The 27,683-nt window shown below is 37.9% G+C and overlaps 1 protein-coding gene across 1 annotated transcript; it reads left to right on the top strand.

The window, feature by feature from the left end:
• gfra1b (gdnf family receptor alpha 1b) lies at window positions 1-26,897 on the top strand. Its single transcript, XM_014973718.2, has 10 exons — window positions 1-725; window positions 961-1,269; window positions 4,206-4,289; window positions 17,460-17,638; window positions 17,884-18,056; window positions 19,679-19,788; window positions 22,004-22,138; window positions 23,308-23,501; window positions 24,997-25,044; window positions 25,634-26,897. Exons 1-10 carry the CDS (start codon window positions 689-691, stop codon window positions 25,772-25,774), a joined length of 1,410 nt encoding a protein of 469 aa, XP_014829204.2. The 5' UTR covers window positions 1-688; the 3' UTR covers window positions 25,775-26,897.
• The last annotated feature ends 786 nt before the right edge of the window (window positions 26,898-27,683 follow it).

Raw genomic sequence — 27,683 nt, 5'->3', positions numbered from 1 at the left:
TCAGGTCCGGATGCTAAAGGTTTTATTACGATCAGTCGGCGGAAAGACGCATGACGTCACATATCTCGTGGGTTGCACATCTCGATCCCTTCAGTTTCCCCACGGAGTGGAGGACGGTCCGGATCAAAGTGTCACTACTTTGTCTTTTCACCTGCTCTGCATGGGAGGATTTTTTTTAAAATTTTTTATTTCATTTAATTTTTTTTACTTTTTCAGATGTTGGGATATAATTTAAGCGCATTGATGGACAAATCCAACTTTCTCCGAACCTTCATTAAATTCCACTAATTGCTTAGAGCAGCGACTCTTTTCGCTGTTGTGCTTTTAGAAAGTTTGTCCTCCTCATGCGCAACTCAGTCAGCGCGCCTCGGCTGCTCAGTCAGAGCAGACGGCACAGCAGCGGAGCGAAGTGGGAACAGTCAGTCAGCGCTGATTCATGACTTAGGCTACTTGTTCTGAGGGCTTTGCAGGAAACACACAAAAAAAAAAACCTCCGACGGATTCACAAGGCGGTGGTTTTATTCCAGAATCTGGATTGTCCCTGTCGGATCTAACACAATGCGTCGTCATTTCAACACACCTGAGCTGCAACCAGACGGAAAGTGGATCGATCTGACAAGTTCTTCTCACAGTTTATTTTAATTCCAGCAACAGTTGATTAGATCCTGAAAAACATCCAAAAAGCGCAATGATTTTAACTTTTGTCTTTATTTTATCCATTTGGGGTAAGTAGCTTTTTTTTCTTTAGACTTCTAACATTTCCCTAAACTGCATCAGATTGATTTAACTTCATTTTCTCGCTGTAAATCCATTTTTTTGTGTTATGACTGATCAAGTTTGTAGCGCTCACTCCCTATTTTACGCCATCATATTTTCCTTCTCAAGCGCTGGCGCGCGTAAAACAGTCTAATGGTTTCCATTTATTCACAAACCTCACTTGAGTTTTCCCCCGACTCTCAGATTCGGTGGTCACCTTGAAAGGTGACGGCGGCGCAGCCTCCCGCGCAGCCCGTCTGGACTGTGTGAAGGCCAGCGAGCATTGTCTGAGGGAGTACTCCTGCAGCACCAAGTACCGGGTGATGAGGCAGTGCGTGGCGGGGAGGGAGAGCAACTTCAGCGCGGTCACCGGTCCCGAGGCGCAGGGCGAGTGCCGCAGCGCCATAGATGCCATGAAGCAGAGCTCCCTGTACAACTGCAGGTGCAGGAGAGGCATGAAGAAGGAGAAGAACTGCCTCAGGATTTTTTGGAGCATATTTCAGAGTTTACAAGGTGAGCTTTAAACTCAAGGGAGGCATAATGCATAGAAAATATACGCAAATACAATGAATAATTCAGTTCAGGGTTGACCACTGTAATACAGGTGTCTAAATCTAAATAACAAATGAAACAAATGTTTACCGAATGTCAGACTTTGTTTCTAAAACTCTCTGTTCATTGCAGAATAATGAAGTTCAGGTTTGACTTGTCTAAGTGAATTAGATTTTGAGTAAGACATCCTACCAGGATGGAGTGGAGGTGGCAGAAATGCTTTGACTGAGACGCTTGGTCGCAGATTTGGGCTAACGATGGTAAAACACATCAGGGAAATGAGAGGGAAATTTATTCAATATTAAATTCTGCAGCATTACTTTTGGACCCCAACTTGCTTTTCAAAGCTAGCAGAATGAATAGCAACATACAACTCTGGAAAAAAAAGAGACCACTTAAAATGATCAGTTTCTCTCATTTTGCTTTTTATATGTGTATGTTTGAGTAAAACGAACATTGTTCTTTTATTCTATGAACTACTGACAACATGTCTCTGAAATTCCTAGCAAAGATTTAGTGTTTATTAGCAGAAAATGACAAATGGTCAAAACATCCAAAAAAGATGCAGCTCTCTCTTTCAGACCTCAGTGCAAAGAAAACAAGTTCATGTTCATTTAGAGACAACAATACTAATGTTTTAAGTCAGGAAGAGTTCAGAAATCAATATTTGGTGGAATAGCCAGGAGGTTTTCAATGGGGTTCAGTGCAATGGGCTCTTCTTTTTTTTTTTTTTTTTTCCACAGCTTGTCGTTGGAAATATAAATAAACTGACACCTTTCAGTCCATTCTGGTAGCTTATAAAATACTTAAAGCTGAGGGCAGGAATGACTCCACCAGGGTCAAACACCAACCTTGGCAAGAAGGACATATTCATGTGTCATGATTTGCGATTTCATCAGCTGCCAGAATCACACTGAGACACTGGAAATGACCCACACAATACTCCGCGAGAGTGGAAATGTAATGACTTGAGAGCGCGTCATATGAAGTCATGGTTGCCTTCATAAGCTGGAGAGCCCAGTGGCCTCAGGATGTTGGGTTAACTTTGTGAGTCATCTTACAGTCAGACAGTCGTTTGTTTTATTATCATTACCCTAAATGTAACAACTGCAACATCTCACGTTACAGTCTGAGCTTAGTATGTCTTTTGTGTGCTGTACTATTCAAGCTGCTTCCTTTTTTAAAAAGTTTTTTAAAGAACAAAAGACAAACTTAAAGAAGAACTTCAATTTAAATATGTAAATATGACAGCAGCTTTAACAGCTGAAGTATTTGTTTCAAACATATAAAAAACTTTATGCATTGGTAACACAATGCAATCAGGTCCTTTTTTTGATTAAGCTAAATAATTATTGGGGTAATTTTTTTTATTACGTATGAGGTCAAAGCATGAACCCTGCTCTATATGAGGAGCATACACTTTGCAAGTAAAGGTTGAGGTATGTCAGGCGTTGGACCATAGGAAACAAGGTGATTTTTTCTCTTTGCCTGTAATTTTATGGGATTATTTTAAAAATAAAGTCAAACTGTTCCTCATTCAGCTCGTTTCAAGTTGATATTTTGTATGTTAAAAAGTAACGAGTGACTCAAATTGCAGAAATGCACATATACATTTTCAGCTTTTGAATTCAGAGTCAGCTTTTTCATATTTCCTCATGGCAGATACACATTATAAGCTTCACACATACTGACATGTAATGATGCATGAGGTTCATGAGGTTGTTGTGTAGAGGACAGACCAAACATCTACACAAGCTGGATTTTGATGTGTGAATTGTGTTAATGTGCATTTTTAATGCTCAATCTAAAGTTGAGGACTAAAAAAAGTTGTGCAAGCAAGTCAATGACTGTAACATTCTGTAAATGCAAAAAATAAATAAATAAATTTAACAGATAATACCTAAATAAGAGTGTCGGTTTTCTATTAATACTTTATTATATTATTTTATTTGAAGTGATATGCCGTACAATCTCATCCCAGACTCTGTTAGTAACATTCAGAGAGTTAAATTCTGGTCTCATCTGACCAAACGTCACTGGCATATTCCATTTATTTCTGTAAATAATTTGCAGAAAACTATTAAGCAGTTAGTGTGCATAGAAGCTTTGGCAGCTGTGTGCATTTCTTCATGGAATACACACCTCCAAAGCTCTACATGTGGTCCTTGTCTCTTGGAAAAATCTTTTGATTATAATGCTTTTGAATCCTTTGACAAATTTCCAGCAATAAACATCTGGTCAAGGCTAGTTCACGGGGAAATGAAAATATGTCTGTAGCCAGTGCCATCGCTGTATTTTGCAGCAGTACGATCGTGAAGCTCTACAGAGAACTCTTGACTTTTAACCATCATGAGTTGCTTCTTATGCAATAATAAAATTAATAGGAGGAAGCAGAACTACATTCTATAGATTTCAGGTAATTTCATACATTTTTGTTGCCTCTTCTCTTCATGTTCCTAACTTTTATTCCCTGTGATATTCCACTCATTACACATAATTACATTTCTGGAATCATTTGTTTTTGTCTTGTCTAGATTATTTGGGTTTTTACCAATGCCTGGTGTGAATTTTTTGTAAACAACAACAACAAAAAACCTTTGAAGTATTCAATAGTTGTCAGTCCCTCCATATATAAAGCAAAATACTGCTTCACTGAGACGTGGACAATAAAATAAACAGAACTGTGCTTCATTTTGGTTGCATACGAAATAAGTTACTTGTTACTTGTCAAAACCGTTGGGAATCCACTTTCGTTTCCAAAGACACTGACGTCCCCACAGGATGAAAGTAATGACAAGGCCCCATTATGCCATTAAGACAAACACACTCTGTCTCTCTGTCTCACACACACATGCAATTTCAAGCACACAGTGTTGACAATTTGTTTTGTTCTGCAGGTAACGATTTACTGGAATACTCTCCATATGAACCAGTCAATAGCCGGCTCTCAGACATCTTCCGCTTGGCTCCCATCATAGCTGGTAAGAGGTTTTTTTTTTTTTTAACCTCCTAAAGGTCTCAGTTTGTGCAGTGTTAAGTCACTGTTTATATCCCTGGTATTTCTCAGTTGCACTCCGTATAAGACGCCACATCACTGCAACACATCCGTCACCGTTTCTGACAACCGCTCTTTTTTCTATCGCCGTCTAGTTTTCAGGCTGTAGCTTTCAATGCCCATTATCCATCACAAAAGCTTTTATCTGCCACTGTGACCCATGGTACACAAAGCAGAATAATTTAGTATATTTGAGTTCCTGCCCTCGAAGCGATGATGAGAGGCCTGCGTGTTTTTCTGCTGTCATGGCGCTAATGCTGAACATCGCATTTATCTGCTAGTTGTGAAATAATCATCCTTTTAGAGCCGAGCTCGATGCGTCTGAGTTCCAGGAACCTGTTAGAGCTGAATCCCTGGATTTAAAAAAAAAAAATGGCTTGTTTGCTTTTGTGAAAATATAAATGTCATACATGTCCACAGCCATCAACGGTGGACCTGTGAGCATACACTTAGGCAAGCCCATATTTAGTTTCGCAGAGGAGCAATTAGCCATCTGTCTGCATTCAGTTGCAATGATAGAGGAAGAGCTTTGTGACATGTGCAGAACCCTTTGGCACTCCACAGCGTTGGGCTTTCTGGCTGGAGGAATGCATCTGCTGAACTGGCCAGCCGCTATTTCGATGGAAAAAACATTTGGCTTTGTTGTTTTTTTTTCTTGTTTTTTGTTTCTTATGCTCTGCCTCCTGCTGTTTCTGGCTCTCGCTGTGGCAAAACCAACTTGCCATATTAGAGTCACTCTGCTCAGCATACAATGACTGAGTGTCTTAATGTATTTCAAACAGAGTGGAGAAAACATTATTAAGATCCACATTACTCTCCTGCAAAAATGCTGAAATGATGAGGTTTGGTGCCTGCCAAAAGAAATATTCCTTTGAACATTATATATTTTTCACGTTACATCCGCAACCATTAATGTATTTTTTTAATAGGTTTTTGGTGTCATAGAAAAACAACTTAAGACATAGTTGTGAAATGGAAGAAAATGTGAAATAATAGAGGCAAGTCTTTTGGATTATGTCTACTAGCTTTTCAAATTCTGAAACTGACATTTCTGCTCATTCTTTGCCATTTTTTACCTGGGAGAGTCGTCTACGGTAGAAGGAGGGACCGGGTCGGTCGGCATGCTTTTTTTGTCTGTCGGCCATATTGGATTTAACCAAAATAATTTCTTGCATTTGCAGCTGATGACCAGTAGTTGATAGTGTATTTTATGATGCATTAGTGTCCACTTCAGTGGTCTGTGTGCATTTATAATGTAAAAATCCACAAAAAGCACAAGAAAATGGTTTTTAGATAGCTGACCACTGTCGTGACCGCTATGCAGGAAAAGGTTAAGAGGGGTTGTCCAGGCAGATATAAGTATTTATTTTCCACAACATATTCTATTTTGCATGTAGGTGAAAAAAGTTAGACTTTCGTCTCATCTGACCAGACAGAGCACCTCCTTTCACACATTTCAGATCGTTTTTTGCAATCTTGGCTTTCTCTTTCTCTGATTAATGCTCTACTTGCTTGGCCCGCCAATGTATGCACCATGTCTTGGCTCTAACAATCAAAGCAATGCAAAATTTTTCTCCTGCTTTACAATCACGCAGTACTTTGTGACGGTTTAACATATAAAATTGCAGTAAAATATATTGACGTTTTTGTTTTATAACATAAAACGGGAAAAAAAATTCAAGGGTGTGTAAATGCTGAAATAAAAATATTGTTAAAACTGTTCAAGGTCAACAGAAAATATGACCAAGAGGCATCAATAATCTATATTAATGTAAAACTTTCACTACACAGTTTTCACTAAACCATTATATGCCTGAAGTAGCTTAGATGAGGCATCTGGCTGCATAAAACTGGAATTATTTCACTTAAGAAATGAGAAATGCTGAAATCCTGATCAAAAGACCATTTGGAAACTTGATACACGCCTAATGTGCTATTCCATCAAAGTCAGTGACTGTGAATATGGAAGTCTGACAGGGTAACTTATCAGGATTATTATGTGTTATCACAAAAAACATCACATGTATTACCTATATTATATGAGCATTACAAGCTATGACGTTATGTGGCTGAAGATGAGCAGCAATTTTAACTTGTAGCTGTGTAAACAGCCACAGCGGCCTTAGAAAGAAAAAAAAAAAACGTAATTCACCTAATGGGTTAGATATCACAAGTCCATTAACCGTAAGTGACCTCATTCCTGCCTGAAACTAAGCCAAGCATAAAATAATGCACATATGACTCAAGATAGAACTGAGTTATTGACTTGATGGTTGTTGTTAAGCATCCTTCAGTAAAACAAAGGCTCTAGGTGCTTCGACTATTACTCCTTGCTCTGTGTCTCCAAAATTAGTTGAAAAGAAAGTCGTGTGGCCCACACTTAAATCAACAATTAAGCATGAACAATTAAGCATTACATTATACTATTCATGTTGTTTTCAAAAAATAATGAGAAGTGAAATCCCCATTAAAAGGCAGAATCTGTATATGTAATTAAGGTTCCTTTCTAACAACTAATTTTCTTTCTTTTTTTATCCTGATTTTCACAAACTCAAAATTTTTTCTGACCCCAAACATTGTTTAATGCACATGGTTACAACTTTACTTATCTTTATTAATTATATTGGGAATCAGAAGTTAGCTATTCTTTAGCAAAAGCATATTGGACTGATCACTTGAATGATTGGCATTGAGGAATGTTGCTGTTCATTTTATCTTAAGATGCTACAACACATATATTAGCATTAGCATGTAGCTTGCTATATCCAAACTACAGTCCTAATGGTTGACTCTAGTTTAGTTAACAAGTCATATCTGGATATTTTGGGAAAATAAATATTTCTAAACAGCTCAATTTGTCTTTTTTGTCAGGGAAAAGTGCAGAAGCCTTCTTTTAGCCTGCTGAGAGGTAGGCACAGCAACAGGTAGGGGAGGGGCTGTTCTGCTTTAAAAACATGGTTGTTTTCTGAGTTTAGTCTAACAGAAAATGGTTGCAGTTATATAAGAAACTGGTAAAAGCTGAAATGCCAGGAAGTGACCAATTATTTTAATAGTAATATTAACCTATGACTAAATAAAAGTATTACTGTAGTTATACATAAAATTATATTAAAAATAAAAGCAATCTTCTAGAAGTGTAAAATTTGAATTTGTGTTTTTTTTTTCCTACTTTGGGTGTCATGTAATCATCACATTAATAATTCAGACCTGCAGGCTTGAAACCCAAACCACTAACTACAAGCATGGTTTCCAGGAACAGATGAAATGAAATGCTGCATCTTTTAAAAATCAATAAACACAATCAATCTGTAAAGCTGCCTTTCAGTCACATAATACAACACATGAACTGACGGACGGTTGTGGTTGGAGTTTCTACAAAAAGATGTCGCATGTGCACAACTGAAACTCGCCTTGGTGGGGAATTCACATGTTTTTACTGTCACTGTTAAGTGTTTCAGATCATCAAACTAAATTTAAAATCAAGCTTTTTAAATTATGAGACAACTGTGATTGACCACATTTCATTGTTTATCTTCATTATCCAGATCTAAACTTGTTTACTGCCAGACAAGTAGATAATGAAATCATCTAAACAGAACCTGTCTGACAACATGAAGTAGGTAAAAAGAAAATCTACATTAAAAAAAGGCAATTCATCATATCCCAATCGAAAGAAAATCAAGAATGGTTGATAGAAAAATGTAATGCATGCATCATACAGGAAAGAATTTCAAAAGGGGGTTGGACCCCAGTGAACAACAATGAGATTCATTAAAGAAAGAAACATGGAACATAGAAGTAGCAAACCTTCTTAGTACACTAACATTTTTCCCTAACTTTTCCAGAAAGTTACAAAAGAAGCCATTAACCCTTTCATGCATAGTGGTCACTGCAGTGGACAGCTATCTAAAAGCCATTTCCTTGTGCTTCTTGTGGATTTTTATGTTATAAATGTACACAGACCACTGAAGTGGACACTAATGCATCATAAAAAATACTATCAACTACTGGCCATCAGCTCCAAATGCAAGAAATAATTTTTTGGTTAAATCCAATATGGCCGACAGACAAAAAAAAGCATGCCGACCGACCTGGTCCCTCCTTCTACTGTAGACGACTCTTGCAGGTAAAAAAAATATTGTGACATCAGATAACCACTAAAGAACAAAACTACTGATGTATTTTTCAAATAACAACTTTGTATTTGGAGAAAATTACAATTGATCACCTAAAAATAATTTTGTAAAAGAGAAAAATATATTTTTTTTACAATTTTTTTTCCTACTTTTTTATGCCTTAAGAAAATAAAAAAGAATTGAAAAAAAATCCTGACACAAAGGATCATAATTCATGCATGAAAGGGTTAAAACACACTTCTAACCTCAGTGAAGCTCAGTGTTCTTGATTCAACTCTAAAAAAACAAAAAAAAATGGTGCACAACATTTTGGAAACCAGCATCACTTACAGTCAAACATGGTTGTGGAAGTGTGGAGGTCTCGCTCTGCTTTGCTTTTTGCTCAGCCTCACTTGATCTGAAGCAGACCGGCTGCTTCATCGTTGAATGATTCAAAAAATCTAAATGAAAGGTTTGGAATGGCCTAGTCAAAACCCGGGTATAAATCCAACTCAGATGCTCAAATAGCATGACTCCCAAGATAATTATTATTCTCAAAAGCCCTCCAGTGTGAAAGGATAAAAATAATCTCATAAAGGTATTTTTTAACTTGTTGTTTTTCTCCATAATAAATAAAATCATCATTGGAAAACAGGGTTTTGATTCTTTCATGATACTAAAATGAGCTTACTTAAGTGGATCTAAACTTGTTATATTACATTTTTCATAGACATGAGAGCAAATTATGTATTTCTTCACTCATTTGATGCCATTACATTTAAATGGTTTATCTTTTTAAATCCAATTTCAAAAGAGACAAAAATGCAGTTTTCTCCTGGAGGAAATCACAGATTTTGACCCAATCATGAACTACAGTGCTTAGTTCATATTTTATCAGTGGTCTGAGTTACGGAGCAATAAATTAAGCTCAGCTTGATTATCTTTCCAGCAAGCATCTCTAAAATAATCTGGATTTTTCTAGTTCCCTGAGGGAACAGATTTATCTTCCAAAGCATGAGATTTTTATGCTGATCCAGTGTGCATATGAACACAAGTAGTTCAGTATTTTACGGATAATTTTCCTGATTCGTACCTCTTTTCTCACTTCAATATTAGGAAAAGTTAAATGAGCCTCAGAGGTAGAAAACAACTGGTGTGCATGCTCTGATGTTTTAACACCAGACCTGAAATTTCAAACATTGGAGGACATCGTGCTGCTTGTATGAAACCAATGTTTCACCTGCCAAATACTCCAGAGGATTGAGCTCAAATTGTGCTCTGTAATCCAAAAACATATTAGAACGCAGAATTTGCTTTTCCAAGAGCTCACCATGACCTAACGCGCAAAACTGAGTTAATTTAAGCAAAACTGACTTAAAATAAGTCACGCCAAGAACATTATTTAGCAAATACAATTTTTAACATCAACTTCAGCTTGCACACACACACACACTCGCACATTTGCATACTGGCTCACTGACTTTCACTCCGACATAAATAAATGGTGCTGGAAGACGAAGGCTCGGTTAAATGGCTTGAAAAACAGAAATTCCTCACCAAGATGAATGTACCTGAGGCCGAGCCATGACAGGCTGAGTACCACGAGCCAAGTGGGTATGCACTCATTGGAAATGCAGTCATTGGCTAACCATGGCTTAGAAATACAAAACCAAAGTGCTGTTGGCTGTAAGGAACACACAATAATATTTTTGGCAAGCATACACATATTTATGTGGGAAAAATCTTGATCAGTTCCTCATATTTGTTCCGTCTTCTTTGCCAAATTGCCCAGTCAGATTGAAGTCTTGCAACAAATGGACACTGGACCGTTACAACACACAGATCTGAGCCACTCCATTGTAGGTCTAGCTTTATGTTTAGTGCTCCTGTCCCTTGGGGAAGTAAATCCCTACCCAAGTCTCAAGTCATTCGCAGCATCCAACCGTTTTTCTTTCAGAACTTCCCTGCGTTTAACTCCATTTGTTTTCCCATTTAATCTGACCAGCTTTACTGGCGCCGCTGACCCCAAATCCGTTCACAAAGCGGTTTACATGTATCCAAAAATGCTACATTTTGATTTTAACTGACCAGATCACTTTCTTCCAAATGAAAAAAAAAAAATAAAGCACATTTTCTATCCATATCACACAACACAATTTCACACAATAACTCATTTACAAATGTATGGATTAATAGCTTAGAGTCATGTATCCTGCTCAAGGACACTTCAAAGGAAGGGTGGGGGTGGAATCAAATTTACGGCCTTCTGTTTGTCTGACAACTGCTCTTCCCACTGAGCTACATGTTTGCCGTGTCCCCTACATGGCTTGTGGCCAAATGTAAACAAGATATCTTGTGGTTTTGGATATCCTTCCACAAGTTTCGCACAATAGTTTGTTGAGATTTCCGCCCATTTTGCCAGACAGAGTCAGACTTGCAGCCTGCATGTTTAGCCCTGCCCCCATGTTCCTATCAGACACAGTTAGGCTTTGTGAGGACCACTCCAAAAGCATAAACCTCGTTCTGCTTAAGCCGCCTTATAGCAGAACTGGTTGCCTGCTTATCCAAAGCTAAATGTCTTGAGATGTTACTTCAGTATTTGCACCTGGTGCTCTTTTCTCATGACGTCATCTATTTTGAGAAGAGCACCAGTTTCTCGAAGACAAAAATAAGATGTTGCCACCTCTGTATTTCACGGTTGGCATGGAAAAATGGCTTTTTCTTACTTACTTTTGGAGACATGACTTCTTCCAAGTCTTATTTCAGTGGAGCTTATTTATCAGCTTCCAATCGCATCTTCACGAGGTCTTTAGTTTTTTTTTTTGGTGAATGCCTCCCTTTCATCCAAATGTTGTGATATAAGCTAATAGCATAAAGCCATATAGCATCAACATCTGGGTCCAAAGTTATAGTTATCTTAGTGTGAAGCAAACAGAACGTTTTTTCCAATATCCCTAAGCAGCCTAAAGAGAAATGGTTTATTCTGATTAAATATGAGCCAAAAAAAATGTGAAAAATAGTCAGAGCAAAAATAAAAAAAAGTCCTGTGTCTCTTTATACAGCGCATACAAACTAATAGTTACAATACACAAAACTTATCAACTAAGCACCATTCTTGTATTTTGACAGCCATATTTTTTAATCATTTTGTAAACAAATGTTGAATTTGAGAAATCCAAACTTCTAGGTGTTACATTTAAAAGCATCTGCATTAATGCGTTTCTGTGAAAAGTAACCCCAACCCTTTTGAAAAATGACAATTGTGTCATCTTTAGGGGAAATGTGAACTCACAAATACAAAAAATGTGATTTTTATTTTCTTCTTTTCTCAAAATAATTGCACAATTTGAAGATACAAAACCTAAATTATAACTAGGACAAGAAAAAGAAATGGATCTACAAGTAAACATCTGAATTCCTAAATGACATATTTTATAAGTGCGTCAGAAAGTTGCACATCTCAGTGAAAAGGTTTGGCTTGCTCACCCATATGCTGCAGTGACGATGCGCCATATGTCCGTTCAAGCTTACAGTACAGCACATCATCATGATTAGTGAGCCAAACCTGAAGCAGACGCTCTTATCCCACAATGCGGAGTTCCACCAAGGTAACAAAATATCTGCTTGGCTTTAAAAGCAAGTGATTTATTCTCTATTGGTGATTAAACGTTCTACAAAAGGGGAACATTTGGGAAACTTTCGCAGACTTCAACTATTGCTGACAATATTGCTGCGTCTGTTGGGTGCTTCATCCTAGCAAGTAATTTCTGCAAAAACACTATATCATTCCAGAATAAATGACTGGCACAAAGATTAAGGAGCAGCGGTTGCAGCAGGAGCTAAGAGGGATCTCACTAATTTCATGGGTGTACGTAATAAATGGGTCTTGAGTCTGATCATAAATATTAAGACTCTGGTGGGGATTTATGCATGCTAACCGGAGATTCGACAGAAAGGAGGGCAGCATGAGGGAAAGGCTCCTAGCTCTCGGTCTCTTTTTCCTGAATTGTGAAGGAACAATAAGTTTATGGATGCAAAGGTTTAAAAGATTAACTTCACTCCTCATTCACAGAGTAACATATTGGATAATGACATGGCCTGAACTTTACATTTGAAAGGATTGACTATTTTAATGAGGCATCTTAATTTTTTCATGACCGGTTCTTGTGAGTGTAGTAGCTGGGCAGGTCGCCAGTCTATGATTTACTGAACTTTGCTTCATGCAGACATGATTACTTCAAATAATCATGATAAAGGCATGTTGGTAGGGAGCTGAAATCATAGCATCCTTTAATCCAATCCTGTGAGCTTTTATGGTTCTCGTTACTGTGGGATTATTAGTCATAGTAAGAGCTTTAGGGATTATCTTGCAGGTCAGTCACACTCTTGAGCTTCTTGGACAATGTCAGGCCTAAATCTTATAAAAAGACAAGAGGGTAAGTCCACAGCTGTATTTTCCTAATGCTCTTATTACACAGTGAAAGATAAGGAAGAGCTTGAGAATGTTCTTGTCAGACTATCCACAGTTGTCACTTTAAAACTAAACCCCACACTGGTAGCATCATGTAGTTGTTCTTTTTAAAGTGGTCTTTGTTTTTCATGATTTAAAAAAAACATTAAAGAACCAGACCGATTTCTATATTTCCAAGTGTTCAGCTAATTTGGAAAAAAAAAAAAATCTTGATGTAACTCACAAAACACTGTTTGTGCTGAAAATAGCTCAAAATTCAGAAGATTGAAAAAAATAGTAAAAACTGAAAAGTAAACATACCAAAGACAAATTATTCAGGGGAATAACTTGTGTTCCTTTGTTGATATGCATTTTTACAGAAAACCTTTGGATTCTCCTGTAATTTGTCAACTTAAAGGCTCAGCTTCTTTCACAGACGTCTGAAAAATTGAGATCTGGAGACTATAAACTTAATTTGTATTTTTTTTTTAGCTACTACTTTCTGATAGTTGGATGTTTTGAGTCACTGCTAAAGGACCCATCTGCAACACAACATTTGTTTTCTAGCTAAAGGAAAATGCTTTTTGTGAAAATACACCGACTAATAGAATAGGCACGGCTGCAAAGCATAACGCTTCCACCTCCGTGCTTCACTGTGGGAATGTCATTCTTGGGTCACACTCACCATTTCTCTTCCTCTAAACATGGCTGAGGTGATTCCAAAGAGTTCATTGTTGGTCTGACCAGGCCACAGCACTTTCTCTGAAGCTTTCTTTGACTTATTTAGAGCCAAACTTTCACTGTCTGTACTTGTGCCTTCAACATCAGGAATCTTCAAGATATCACAGTGCAACAACAACGGTGTTCTTGGTGAGCGAGGTCTCAGTTACCTCCAGATTATCAATAATCTCCTTAGGTTTCTCTTAGGTTGGCCAATTCCTCAACTTTCTCATGATCATCCTCACAACCTTCCATGGAGCTCAAGACAATTTTCATATCTCTGACAGTTTCCTTCTTCTCACCAACCTTCCTCCTGATGCTCCAGGTTTAACAGATTCATTATTTGGTCTGTAGCATCTTCTGACAGCACTCTGATCTTGTAGCTGGATCGGAAGAAATGAATCCTGTAGGCAGGTATGCTCCATATAAATACTGCATTAAGTCAGGGGTGTGTGATCTGTGTTGTAAAATTGATTTAAACTTTTATTTAATGGGGTTTTTTTAGTTGATATTCTGTCTCCAAATTAAAACGAAGCTACCATCTAAATTAGAGACTGTTCATTTTGTTATAAGTGAGAACACTCAGCAGGAGGATGAAATAATTATGTCCCCCACTGTAAAAGACAAATGCCAGCTCCAACTCCTCACTTTGCTAGAAAGCATTTTAAAAACAGTAGTTTGGATAACTATAATTTCACATGTTGCCCTCGGTGCATTACTGAAATTAATTCCCGCTCCAGGACACCGTAATTAACATTTTGGAACCATATTCAACGACGCCCGACTGACATCACTGGAAAGATCTCTTGTAGCAGCCCATTGAGAGCTGCCTATAGGGTCAGATTTCTGTTATGTCTGCTGTGGTGGCCTTGCTCAAGGGCAGCAACCTAAGAAGAGTGGCATATAGATTTGTTTTTCATTGCCAGATTTTTTTTTTTTTTCATCTATCATCATAACGTGCTACAGAGGCACCCGCAAGTGACTTCTCATTCGTCGTGTATGATGGAAACTCTGAGATTTCACAGATATTAAGACTCCAATAAGCCAGATGACTTTATCAGATGCTTTCTGATAAAGTCAGACTCTTGTACGCAGCTATCCATACAAATGAGAACAAGAAACAACTTTAAAACAGCCTTTTTATAAAACTAAATTTGAAATGCAAAGACAGAAAACAGCGAGCAAGTGAAGAACCTCAGAAGTATTCACCTCTTATTTTTGTTTCTCTTCATATTTTGTGACATTACAACCACATATGATTTTGTTTTTTGTTTTTACAAATAACTGTGGTGTGCATTTGTTTTTTCAGTGCTCTTTATTTGTATAACCAAAGTGAATCTAGTTCGATTTTTTCAAAAGTGAACTAATTAAAGTCAGAGTTGCTCTGGTCAGATAGAATTAAAATGGAGCTCTTTTTCCTTTTAGTGTTAAACACTAGAGTTGATTTCTGCCTGTTCAAAGTTTAATATTCAACTTCATTCTGTGTTTTTTTTTTTTTTTTTTTTTTTTTTGCAGAAAATCCTCTTATTTGAGGATTTTTTAAGTAGAGTTTATCTGATATTCAACAGAAAATTTAGTTTGGCAAGATGAAAATCCTAGAATGTCATGCTATTGGCTGGAGCGCCATTCATTTCCTTTGGTGCTGATTGGCTGTATCCTGAAAAGAAAAGATAAGCAAGGCTGTAGATGTTAGTTTGTATATTACACTGTGTGTATTAGTGCATACTAAGGTAAATTTTGATTTCTGAACTATTAAAATACGCAGTTATATGCATTTTTATATGCATTTTTAGAGGGCACCTTAAGTATTTGTGTATTTTAGTCATTCAAAGGCAGCTGTGGTCTCTAACCAGGGGTCTACTATTTATATAGTGAAAATCTTTACAGTATCCCCACAGTGAACTATGACCGTGGCAGCATCATGCTTTGCATGATTTTCTTCAACAGGGAAAGAAACTGTTTAGAGTTAATAAGAAGATGGATGGGGCACAAAACGAGGCAGTACTGGAGGAAAACGTCCAGGAGGACAAAACTCTGAACATCCGGCCAGATCAAAGCAAAGCTGAATGACTGAACACTGAATATTTTTTCTCCATGAATGGATGAAAAATGTGGAAAAGTTCAAAAAAGCATGAAATCTTATGCAAGGCACTTCATGACATTAAGATGGCCTTTTTAAATGCAAAAATGCCCCAAAAGAAGATGTTTCTGTTCTCTGCTCTGGTGCAATGCCTCCATGCAAACCCACACTGTGACCTACACCTTCGGATTGCGCTCTCCTCTCTCTGTTCGCAGTTTGTATACATGTACAGACAAATGCCTTTTCATAATACCTTTTTTTTTTAAAGTTTGTCTTTAATTCAACAGCAGTGTGCATTTTGCCTCGGGGTCACCTTAACTGGGGTAAAGCTGTCAGACCTTTGCCCTGAGAGACACAAACAAGAACTCCAGGATCACAGCCCAGATCTGAGAACTCGTCACATATAAGTAATGGATTCTGTAATATATGATTAACCTCAAGGTTCAAGAATGTATTCAGATTTAATCATAGCTCATTCTGTGGTGCATTGAAGAGTTCAGTGCGCTTCAATTCCACCTCAAAAAGCAAAATTACGGAGCTCATTCTTCCATGTCGAGGGCGAGGATAGAGTTTGTTCCACTGTGCAGGAGTCAGTGGAGCAGAAAGGGTTTTAACTACAATAAATGAGAAATAATAGGAAGCGAGGGGCATTATGTTGACCACACAATGCTCTTTTTATGAGATGAAAGTAAAGGCATACCAGAATGGAAGCGAGTTTGAGTGAGCTTATTTCCATATGAGTTTGAAATATGTAAATGGATAAGAACAAAATTACACCATAAAAATGTTTAAATGGCTTATTTTGAAGCTGCGTTTGTGGATATTCTTACCACTAACTTTCAAGGCTTAAGGAACACCATGAAGACCAGAAGCCTGACTTTTTTTACATTCCAAAAGTAATTTTGTTGTGTTTGGAATCATTTTCCTGTCGGATCATTCAGATTTGTGAGTTGAGGTAAAACAGATATAGTCCTCCTACGTCATTATTCCATCCATCCACCTCGATCCTGTCACCACCGTCCTTTACCGCTGGTTCTGTGTTTCTGTTGTTCTTAAACGACCTTAACATTTTTCTTTTGTCTGAACGTCAACATCCACACAATTAAAATTTTGCGCAACAGATTCAGAAACCACACGAGGGCCAAAAACCCCCCCAAAAAACAAAGAACTTTACATAAAACATACACATTTCGCCAGGAAGTCGAGTCAAATATCAAAATTATGCCTAAAGCTCAATGACTGGCTACAGGAAGGTTGTAGATGTTGAAGTGCAACATTTAGTCAGTGCATTTCTGAGCCTGCCGGTAAAATATCGGCCATGTGGGGATGAGACAAAACCAACAATTAAAAACTTTTTTGCCACCAGTTGGAGTTTTGTTGTTATTCCACCCTGAAAAGTAACATCAAGGCTAAAATTAACATACCAGCCATTCTCCTGATGAATTACTTGTGATTAGAGTTGAAGTTCTAGTTATGTGGAGTCAGTGATATCCTTAATGAGGCAGAACAAAAATAAGGAGTCAAACTGACCTAACATACTTTTTTTGGACTGTAGAACCCACACATAATATACTCCAGGCAGGGATGCAAACACAGGAAACCGTATTTGTAACTGTACCATTGTGCAGTCTGCCATTTTCCTTTCACTTCAAAATTATGCACTACTGTTATAGCATGCTACAAGAAAGCCTAGAATCTTCAGTTCAACATATTCCATTTTTTCTGTCCCAGCTGAGCCTGCATCCACAAAGGAGAACAACTGTCTGAGTGCTGCCAAGGCCTGTAACCTGAACGACACCTGCAAGAAATACCGCTCTGCTTACATCAACCCCTGCACTAGCAGGGTGTCTGCTGCTGAGGTCTGCAACAAGCGCAAGTGCCACAAGGCCCTACGACAGTTCTTTGACAAGGTAATTAAGCATGCCAGGTTTAAGAGCTTTTATTGTCTTCCATTTTGATGCCTGACGTTCAGCCTAACATTTCTCAAAATGATCAAAAACTTGCTTCCATCACAGTTCTAAATGGGATTTCACTTTCAGCGCGGTGTCTTTGTAAATGTCTCAGCTGGGAAAATGTTGTAGCCCTGTGCGCCGCAGTACATTACTAAAAAACACAGTTTCACTTGTGTGTTTTCTGCGTTTGTTCCAAAATCAAGGTTCCACCGAAGCACAGCTACGGGATGCTGTTTTGCTCCTGTCCAGCGGGAGATCAGATGGCTTGTGCAGAACGCAGAAGACAAACCATCGTACCGATTTGCTCCTATGAGGATAAAGACAAGCCCAACTGTCTTTCTCTGCAGAACACATGCAAGACTAACTACATCTGCAGGTAAAACAGGAATCTTTAACAGGTTTAAATGTTACCTGAATCCTCTTTTGCACCTTGCTGGTTCTGGGTTGGATTTCCTTTTGCCTTCAACACTGCCTTAATCCACCATGACACAGATTTAAGAATTTGCCAGAAGTTGCTGCAGATTTGTCAGCTGCACAGACACAATGTGAATCTCCTGTTCCACCACAGTTCAGTGGTGCTCTGTTGGAATGAGATGTGGTCACTGTGGAGGCCATTGAACTCATTGTTCTGTTCAAGAAACCAGGTGGAGGTTATTAGAAAGAAAGCATGGATAGGATGTTTAAACTGAGATCATAAAGTGATGATTTAGGTGGGCTGTGGCTTTTAAATGATGCTCAACTCTTACTAAAGGCAGCCAAAATGTGTGTCTCCACTAAGTTTAAACTCATTGAGCCAGGTTTTTTTTTTTTTTTATCTGTATTTGTGGGCACTCAAAGCACCAACAACCCTGTCGCATTCAAAGTCACTTAACTTCTTCACCATCTGAAGCTTGGTTTGAATTTGAGCAAGTTGTCTTCATTACGTCCCTGTAGATGTCTACGTGCTTTGATTTGCTGCCATGTGGTTGAACAAGTTTAGCTAATAAAGTGGCTAGTGAAAATATATAATGTCTGCAACATGATGAACTAAATATATCACTGAAGAACTAAAGGGAATGATGTTTTTTCAGCATCGTTCCCTGCTCTTTCTTCAGTGTCATCTTAAATCTAACGCATGAAGTATCCTAACCTTTGACCTTAGAGACAGTTTTCAGCACCAATATTTTATTCAACACACTGAGGTCAAACTGAGTGTATCATCTCAACCATATATAGCCAAGTACAAAACTGTTCATTCTCCTGGCAGTTTTAGGCATTCTGTTTGCTCCGTCCATCAGATTCAAGTCAGAACCAGTTCAAAATGATTTGCTCCAGTCGGAAAAATAAAGCATGATGGTAAAAGATTCAAGACGAAATCTGCAAGGCGTATGAAAATTGCACCAATATAGAAGCAAAGTTCAAAACACTGTAAGAATAGATTACTTTATTTAAAACATTTTTCTACTTATTGCAAAATTATTTACTGCAAAACTGAATCTTCATTACACTTTTTTATTGTTAGGGTTATGTGTATGTTGGCGTCTCCTACTTATCCGTCACTTTGCTGTAGATACGTTGTGAATTTCCCCACTGAGGGTTTTTTTTTTAATTTCAGCAGCAAATTTAATGTTTTTGATTGTTGATTCAATGTTGCATGACTCTTTGTTTTTGTGTTTAATGGTGTAAAGCACTATGAAATGCCTTGCTGCTGAAATGTGCAATACAAATAAAATTTGATTGATTGAATTTGAATAATTTTCACCTTCACTGTGCAGTTCGGTGAAAACTTGTCCAGATCTATAGATACAAACATTTAATGAAGTTATGTCCATCTTGATTTGATTGATTCACTCAATCTTTGCACTGTATCTTGTTTAAACATGAGCAAACAAACTCTAAACCCTAAAGAGCTGTTCTACTACATCTTTCTTGGAGAGTGATTTCAGAAGTAGGACACAAAAGCATTGTTTTAAGAAGCTTTCATCGACAACATGTGTCATGTATTTCCATTGCTGATAGATCAAGGCTGGCAGACTTTCTCAGCAACTGTCAGCCCGAAGCTGGTTCCATATCTGGCTGTCTTCTAGAGAACTACGCCAACTGCCTGCTCTCCTATTCAGGTCTTATTGGTAAGTTCTTCGTAGTCCATAGATGTATTGGACATATTTTTCATCAAGGACCCGTGATCTTACTGAACTGTGCTCTCAATTATTGCCACACCTGGTAAAAATGTGAAACATTGTCTTCTTGTGGTAGCACAACCTCATATTAAACATTTTAGAACAATCCAAAATATATTTTTGTACATTGTTTCAGTGTGGAATAAAATGCTGTGTACAAAAATACCCTGTCATCGTCAAACAAGAAATCACTGTGTTCCAGTTGTAGCTTTAAAATACATCCACAGCCTCCAATTACCTCAAATGTGTCAGTTAACCTATCAGAAGTTTCCAAAACTAATACGTCATCATCATCTGGACTTTCCTTCATTGTTTGAAGAGGAATTATTCATTCTGCATGTCTTCTGATTTTGAAGACGTAAAATAAACCTCTGACAGGTCCTTTCCTTCATTCTAACCGACCTAGAACAAAAGACGTTTGGTCTGTTTTACCTTTAGACGGTGAGAAAAAAGGTGTAAATGTCTATTCACTGTATGTAAACTTCTGGTTCAACTGTATAACGCAATTATTCACAGTCCTGTTAATACTTATGTCAACCCCTTACTCACAATGTTGACGCATACAGAGAGGGGAATGTACAAGTTTACGTAATCATCCAGAGTTCTGAGACTTCAGTATTTTCCAATTCATTTCCAATAAGATTTATTTATGTCTGTGAATTGAAATTGCCATCAAAGAAAGTCTGGTGAAGCATTTCACTGCTCTGTTGACCATAAGCCATATTATACAACTTAAAAACCCAGTGAGGATTTTTGTTAAAATGTGGTATTTGGAAAAAGTCTAGTCTGCTGTGCATTTTTTAGAAGTTTCTCAGATTCTCCATCAAACTTTAGAATGGGAACAGAGTAGTTTTACATGCATTTGTCCTTTGAACAATTTCAGTCTCACCTGCCTAAAAACACACAATTTCCAGCTAAAGTACCAGTAGAGTTTGTCCGACTCCACATGTTTATGTCAGTGACGGCAGGGATGGAAAGTTGTCTTCATGTAAATGGCTCCAGATTGCTGTTATGGAGACATACTGACCCCATTAGTGCCCCTTTGAGATTTGTTTATCTTCTTTAACTATTTTTCTCAGTGGAAATGAAACTTTATACTTTATATTCGGGTCCTCACCCAACCTTGTGTGTTACAACTTTGTTTTAAACTCATTTCTTATTTAGGTTAATAGCTATTTTACCCATTTGTAAATCAACACACATATGTCGTCTTGCCATGTTCTCTGTTTTTACTCATTTTGAAGAATAAGGATCCTACATATATTGTCCAGGGCGCCAAAATTACAGAGTGAGCAAAGTTATTTTTTATACTTTCTTGCTTAATAGGTCACTAAAAAGATAGAGACTATTCTTAACAACCACAATATGATGCCAACTAAAAATCCTTACTTGTTTTTTCAACAACTTTCTAGCATAGCTGATGCATTCTTCTACACATTCACATGTGGACTACATACATACAACAGATCATTTACAGGTGCTCGTTGAAAAGCCAAGCAGTTTAGCCTGTGTTTGTTCTGCAGAGCAAAGGTTAAACCAGCTGATCAGCCAGGCTGGCAAACACCTTATATTACAGCAGCATCGCTGCAGTGCGAACATTTCACTGCAGCTCATTGTGCAGTAACAGATCTTGTTCCAGTCTTCCTTTCATCACGGGGTTTCATTACGCAGAAAGGAAAATGACGTCCCACAGAGTTTTTGAAATGAGATTTGAACACAGTGCAACGGAGGCCAATTGCAGTCTCAACAGGCAGAAATTTCAATCTACACCACAGATATCATGCTTCACACAGTTTATTCCCTCTACTTCTCCCACCCGACAGGTTCCTGACGCCACGCCACAGAATCTGCTTGTAATTGCAGAAATCAAACCTACTCGGCCTCAAACTTCCTTCAAAGAGGCAGACAATTAGTCTTTGCTTGACATTACAGCTTACTAAGGAATTTTATCATTTTATCACTCACTGCAATTTCCCTGGGCGATGTAAATGGAATAAAAGCTCCTTATAACACAGAGTAAGCCCACTCTCACTGGCTGACCTGGACATTTTAATTTAGCATAAAAGGCCAAAAAAAGTTCCTGCTAAACCACAAGTGCCCTATTAAATGGTTTCAACCGGAGTAGCAATGACTAACAGGGGTCCTATTCTGCTTTATGCTGCAGGTACAGTGATGACTCCCAATTATGTGCGGTCTTCTGGCATTAGCCTGTCACCATGGTGTGACTGCAGCAGCAGCGGGAACAGCAAGCCAGACTGTGATAAATTCGCTGAGTTTTTCACCAACAATCGATGTCTCCGTGAGTTCCAGCATTCTGTTTTCCGTAACACGTACAATGCTTTGCTAAAGTATTTATACTCCCCAAACTATTACAGGTTGAGAAAAAAGTTGGGTTTTTTCTATATATTTTGGGAGGTTTTATGTAATAAAGTAAGTAAGTAAGTAGTGAATAATTGTAACGTGATAATGTTCTACAAAAAAAAAAAATATGAAAAGTGTGGGATTTATTGGTTCCCCCACTTTACTAAAAATGACAGCTAATTGAGAATTTGTGGAAATCCTTGAAAATTCAACGTTCACATCTAGTCTCACTGAGAATTCAATGTTGGAAGAAAGGGGAAACATTTTAGTGACTAGATGAGCAGAGCTGGTAGAGACATAGTTCAAAACATTGTTTCTTGTCATGTTTTAGTTTCAAACACAGGCAGAACGTAAAGTGAAAGTTCCTTCATATTAAAAACATAAAAAGTGGCAGATAGGGATCAGGACAAGAAGCCAGCAGAAATGCAAAGGACCATGAGACAGGAGGACAGAGAAAAATCAAGAAGGCAACAGCAGAAACTGAGAGACTTAAATAGTGGTGAGTTTGATTACTGACAAGAGGCAGGTGGCTGATTGAAAACAGGGTGCAGCTGTGAGAGAAGGAAAACGTGGAGACCAACACAGAAGGGGCTGAACAGAGTAAAACAGATTTAAACTGAAGGGGAAAAGCCTGACAAATCTAAAAGATAAACAGAAGAATGCAAGAAACATGCCAAGAACTTACAAATGAAACTAAAGAGAGCAAGACCTGTTCAGCAATCACAGGTGATACAAACACAAATGAAAACATTTTTACTAGCTACATATTTTTTTGAAGAAAACTTTGAAAACTTCCACTTCACAATTATGCACTACTTTGTGGTAATCTATTACATGAAATCTTTTGTAACCGTAAAAGTTGTGTGAGTACATAACCATATTTATTTGCACATGTTTAGGTAGCCTGTTTTTATTACTTAGGCTTTTTAAATCGCCAAATATGATGCAACTGTATTAATCCATCATATCAAACACAGAGCAGCTGAATGAAAGTCATGCTATCTGGTGCAAATTTTGTCCCACATCTGCCATGTTTTCTGTTTCCCTGACATGCTCCATTTATTCTGTTCAGAAAGTCGATAGGATCAATACTTCCTTCTTGTTTAGGTAATGCCATAAAGGCATTTGGTAACGGTACTGATGTTGGAGTATGGCAACCGCAACCCCCCATTCAACTCACTGTGGAGCCAAGCATCACTCGTAGGGGTAAAGCTTGGACGAACAGCGTTGTGGACGTCCTGACAGACGTGAACCAACTGGGCGCCAATAGTGACTCGTTTCACATTTGTGGACCCTTGCAGGTGAGTTTTGGAAAGAAAATCTCAAATTTTGCTGTACAGAAACATTTAAATCTATTTTTGCTGAAAGGTTTAATGAAAATAGAATCCTGGGAAAGCCTTATCAGGAGAAAACTTTAGAAACTTCCCCGAACTTGGAAACGAAAATGCCTCATCCCAACTTTAGACCTTAGGAGGTCACCAAGAAATCCATTCAGGGCTTCAGTTTGACTGTCAGATGTCTGAATCCGTCACTGTGATAGATCAGCGAAGGTTTTATAACGGCATGCACAGAATCCCGCCTCCTGGGCAGAAAGTGGATATGTCAATGTGGAGTCACATTTTCAGAAGCTGTCACGTCAAAGCTAATTGGATGCCTCGGTAACCTCAGAAATGGCCTGAAGGTTCAGTCTGTTTGTGACAATGTTAGTGTGCAGGCAGGAGCTAAAGCCAAAGGGATCTCCCTCATATTCCCCGCCTCAATCCTGGAAGATCAGTTATTGGAAAGGACACGAGTCTAGAATTTTTTTTTTAACTTGTTCTCACTCATAAGTGTTCTTACATGATCAAATTAAAAGTGTCTGAATTTTCCCAAACTCAAATTTTCAGTTGCTATTTTTAAATTCTAAAAATTCTGAACTGATGGCAGAGAGAGGAAGAGTTTTAATGTCATTTTAATGTCACTTTATTCTACACCACCAGAATCTGGCATTTTAGCAGAGGTGTGTGCGCTTTTAAAACTCACTGCATCACGTTAAGAGTATTTTGTGTTTCACAAACATCCAGTTCCCTGAATTCAAAATGCTACGTATATTCACCATTTTTATTTGTACTTAATTTTGCTCAGAACCCGCTGCAACCCCTGTGGACAGATTTTGGCCCGATCAACACGCTCACGATATCTGCTATTCTCTCCTGATAAATACTTTGGGGCTTTTTTCTTAGAAATGAGATCATATCACAGAGCCTCCTCTAACCGAAACAATCTATCATATTGGCTTTTAATAGCGATAATATGATTTATCACCCGTAAAGCATCCTTTAGGAGGAAAGACCTCCAATACAGCAATTAATCATTCTTTCTCATAACCCTGGTTTGTAGGATTCTTTCTGCTTAGAAATCACCACATGGAGTGTTTATTCTGTTTCCAAACCACCGCAGATTCCCCTTATCATTTTCTGCACCCAAACACTGTATCTATGAGGTTGCATTTTATTTTGTTTATCTATTTGTATGTGCAAATACAGTTTTTATATATATATGAATGCAAAGGTTTTGAGGAAACTGAAAAAAGTTTTAATGTAATAAACTGATGTAACCTTGAGCTTGCACAAGCAGAGGGAAAATTGCACCAAAAGTTTACACCACCAGAGATTTGTGGGGATAAAACAGTCTGTGGTTTGTATCGTATCGTTTTTCATCGCCCTCAGTCGGGCTGTGGAGAACTTAATAAAAAACAGAAATCAAATTTAACGCGTTTCTACCTCCTCACTTCTGTTTTCTTTTTCTCCCTTCAAGGTCCAAAATCTGGTCTCAAATCAAACAGCAAAAGCAGCTTTTTGTCCGGTAAGACTCGTTTTATTAAGCGCTTGAAGTTTCTACGGTTCCCAAACAATCCTGGGTCTATATTTATTAGAGTTTCAGCTAAAATATGAAGTGTTACATTTCATTCCCTATATGTGTCTAAGCAATCTTTTAACTGTTATATGAGCTGCTTCTGAAGGTATCCTTCCCCACCAGGTCATTATTGTAAAAAAGAACTGTTCTTAACTCTCCTGGTTAAATAAAAGGTTAAAAAATAACATTTTACATTTTGCTTTTAACTTCTCAATATCTTTAATTATTGCATTCTGACAAGCATCTGTGAGTTTTAAAGAAAAGCTTGATTTTTACTGGATTCTGTTTAGGTGACTTTATCTGGGTCTGCTGGATTTTATAAGGTGCATCAAAGTAAAGGGGTTCATGCCAGGGTTTTTGAAAAGAACTGTGAAAACCATTTATTGTTTTCACTTCACATGAAATCCCAAGAAAAATGGATTGAGCTTTATGGTTGTGATGTAGAAAAAAATTAAAAGTGGTGTTAATTCTGCAAAATATTGTAAGTAAATGATAAAACTTTCCATACGACAAAAAACTGATTTGTTTTTTCCTTCAGAACCACCAGTTGGATGAATCTGGCACTTTGAATGCCATCGCTGGACGTTCACCATCTGAACTGAACTCCTTGCATCTCTCAACTTTAGTCCTCTCAGTGGCCTCAACAGCATTACAGCTCAAAGGTTTCCTGTTTCTGTAGGAGCCAAAGACTGGAGGTCAACCTTTCTGGTCTTAAGATGCAATCAAAGTCATATTAATTCAGACACTCACCGAACTGGAACCTCAAGGTTTTTCTGAAATCATAGCCACTCGTGGGTCAGATTTGTGGACGCCTGTCACTGAGATGTCAGCTCATTTGCCTTCCAAAGCCCTCTGGAAGTCATTTGCAAAGACTCTCCATATTTGACTGAGTGGAGTGCAGGTGGAAACTGCTTCGAGCATGAAATCATGCATTCTCTGCTTGATTTGTCGCAGTTGAGGGAAAAGCTAAACATGTGGGAAGCAAAAGGGAAAACCATGGACATACAACACATTTCATAGATGCATTGGATTATGATCAATGAGGTCATTCAAACGTCCATTTTGTCTGAAAAATCTAACTACGACAAAGACAAATCTGCCCAAAAAGTCCGCAACAACGTTCTCTTCTACATGTTTGGCGTTAGGTATAGAGCAGCTCTGTAGATCTGGTCGTCAAGGTGGTTTGTGGCTTTTATCATGTACACCTCACTTTGTGCATAGAAATATACAGGTGCAAACTCTGTTCCAGTATGCTGCTGTTAGCTTGTAAAGAATATTGTCTGTAACATTTTGAGAGTGTAAATTAGTACAGGTGACTGAGCTTTATCCAGCCTAATTGTGATTTATGAAATGTGATGAGATGTGCTTCTTTTCTCATGTGGTTACAGATTTGACTTTATGTGAATATATTTTGATGGAAAAGTGCATCATTTCTCTTAGGTATCAAAGTATTTGTAAACACAATCCATAGAATTTACAAAGAAATAAAAAAAAAAAGGCACTGGTCTCATCCAGAAATTCGAGGACCACACACTTCTATTTTTTCCACGTTATTGTTTCTTTGCAAAGCGCAAAGGGAACAAGGGTTTGATGAATAAACAATGTGTAAATACCCACGAGCAGAGTTAATGTCAAAAGACAAAAGCCAGCAGACATTAATTGCCTGCAATTAGAGCTGGTCTGAAGGGACGGAAAGATAAAAACACGGTTAGTTTGTACTAAATGGATCGAGTTAACAGACTTTCAACGAATGTACAACACAATAAAGGCTCATTTCTAAACATCTTTAGCATTTCTAAAAATGCAATGTGTCTGTTGTAATTACTGATCTCTGTTGACAACTGAATAACAGTACCTATAATGAATTGATCCAAGATGGAGGGCATAAGATTGTTGTTTTGAGATTGAAAAAAGAAGCATATTATTTAATAATGCAGTGCTTTGAGCTTGTTTACATTTTGTCAAGTTGCAACCACAAACTTTCACAAACTTTGAGATTTTAAGTGACAGACCAACTAAAAGTAGTGTATATTTAGTAAGTGGGATGGAAAAGATTTGTGGTTTTAATATTTTTACAAACAAGTCTCTCAAGCGTACCATGTGTTCAACGCAGCACACTTTTCAGATACTTATTTATACAAGATTTTGATAACCATGAATTCCAGTAACATACACTGAAGGTTGCTGTGATAAAGTATAAGGTTCTGCAAGGCACAATTATTTTTAAAATCTCTAACAATCAAAAGATGGAGATAACATTTAATGTTAAGCATGACTATAATCATAAGACATTTTGGTTTACAGACTCAATAACAGACATATATCCTGGATCATGTCATCCTTCCTCCCCCCCCAAAAAGCCATTTTATCTCACCTTTCCATATAGAGGAAACTCCTGTAAACCAGGATTATAGGATGGCACCTGGCAGACACCCTACTATTGCCACTTAGATCATATCAGTCCCCGTGTGGAGTGACAGAAGCGGACAAGGACGTAACCTGCAGAGGACAGACTCGTCCCTGGACGGGGAGGGGGATGTGTACTGTCACCTGTTTTGGGAACAGTGATGGAATGCACGATCCAGAGA

Source organism: Poecilia mexicana, unplaced genomic scaffold (assembly GCF_051168715.1).
Source record: "Poecilia mexicana isolate PSO_F unplaced genomic scaffold, ASM5116871v1 scaffold_19, whole genome shotgun sequence".
In the NCBI taxonomy this organism is placed as follows: domain Eukaryota; kingdom Metazoa; phylum Chordata; class Actinopteri; order Cyprinodontiformes; family Poeciliidae; genus Poecilia; species Poecilia mexicana.
Note: the sequence above shows the minus strand (reverse complement) of the source record. Positions and strands in the feature narration are given on the sequence as shown.

Coding starts and splice junctions, on each gene's coding strand:
- gfra1b (XM_014973718.2), top strand. CDS start 689: ATGATTTTAACTTTTGTCTTTATTTTATCCATTTGGG. Junction 17,639..17,883: donor TACGACAGTTCTTTGACAAG/GTAATTAAGCAT, acceptor TCCAAAATCAAG/GTTCCACCGAAGCACAGCTA. Junction 25,045..25,633: donor CAAAAGCAGCTTTTTGTCCG/GTAAGACTCGTT, acceptor TTTTTCCTTCAG/AACCACCAGTTGGATGAATC.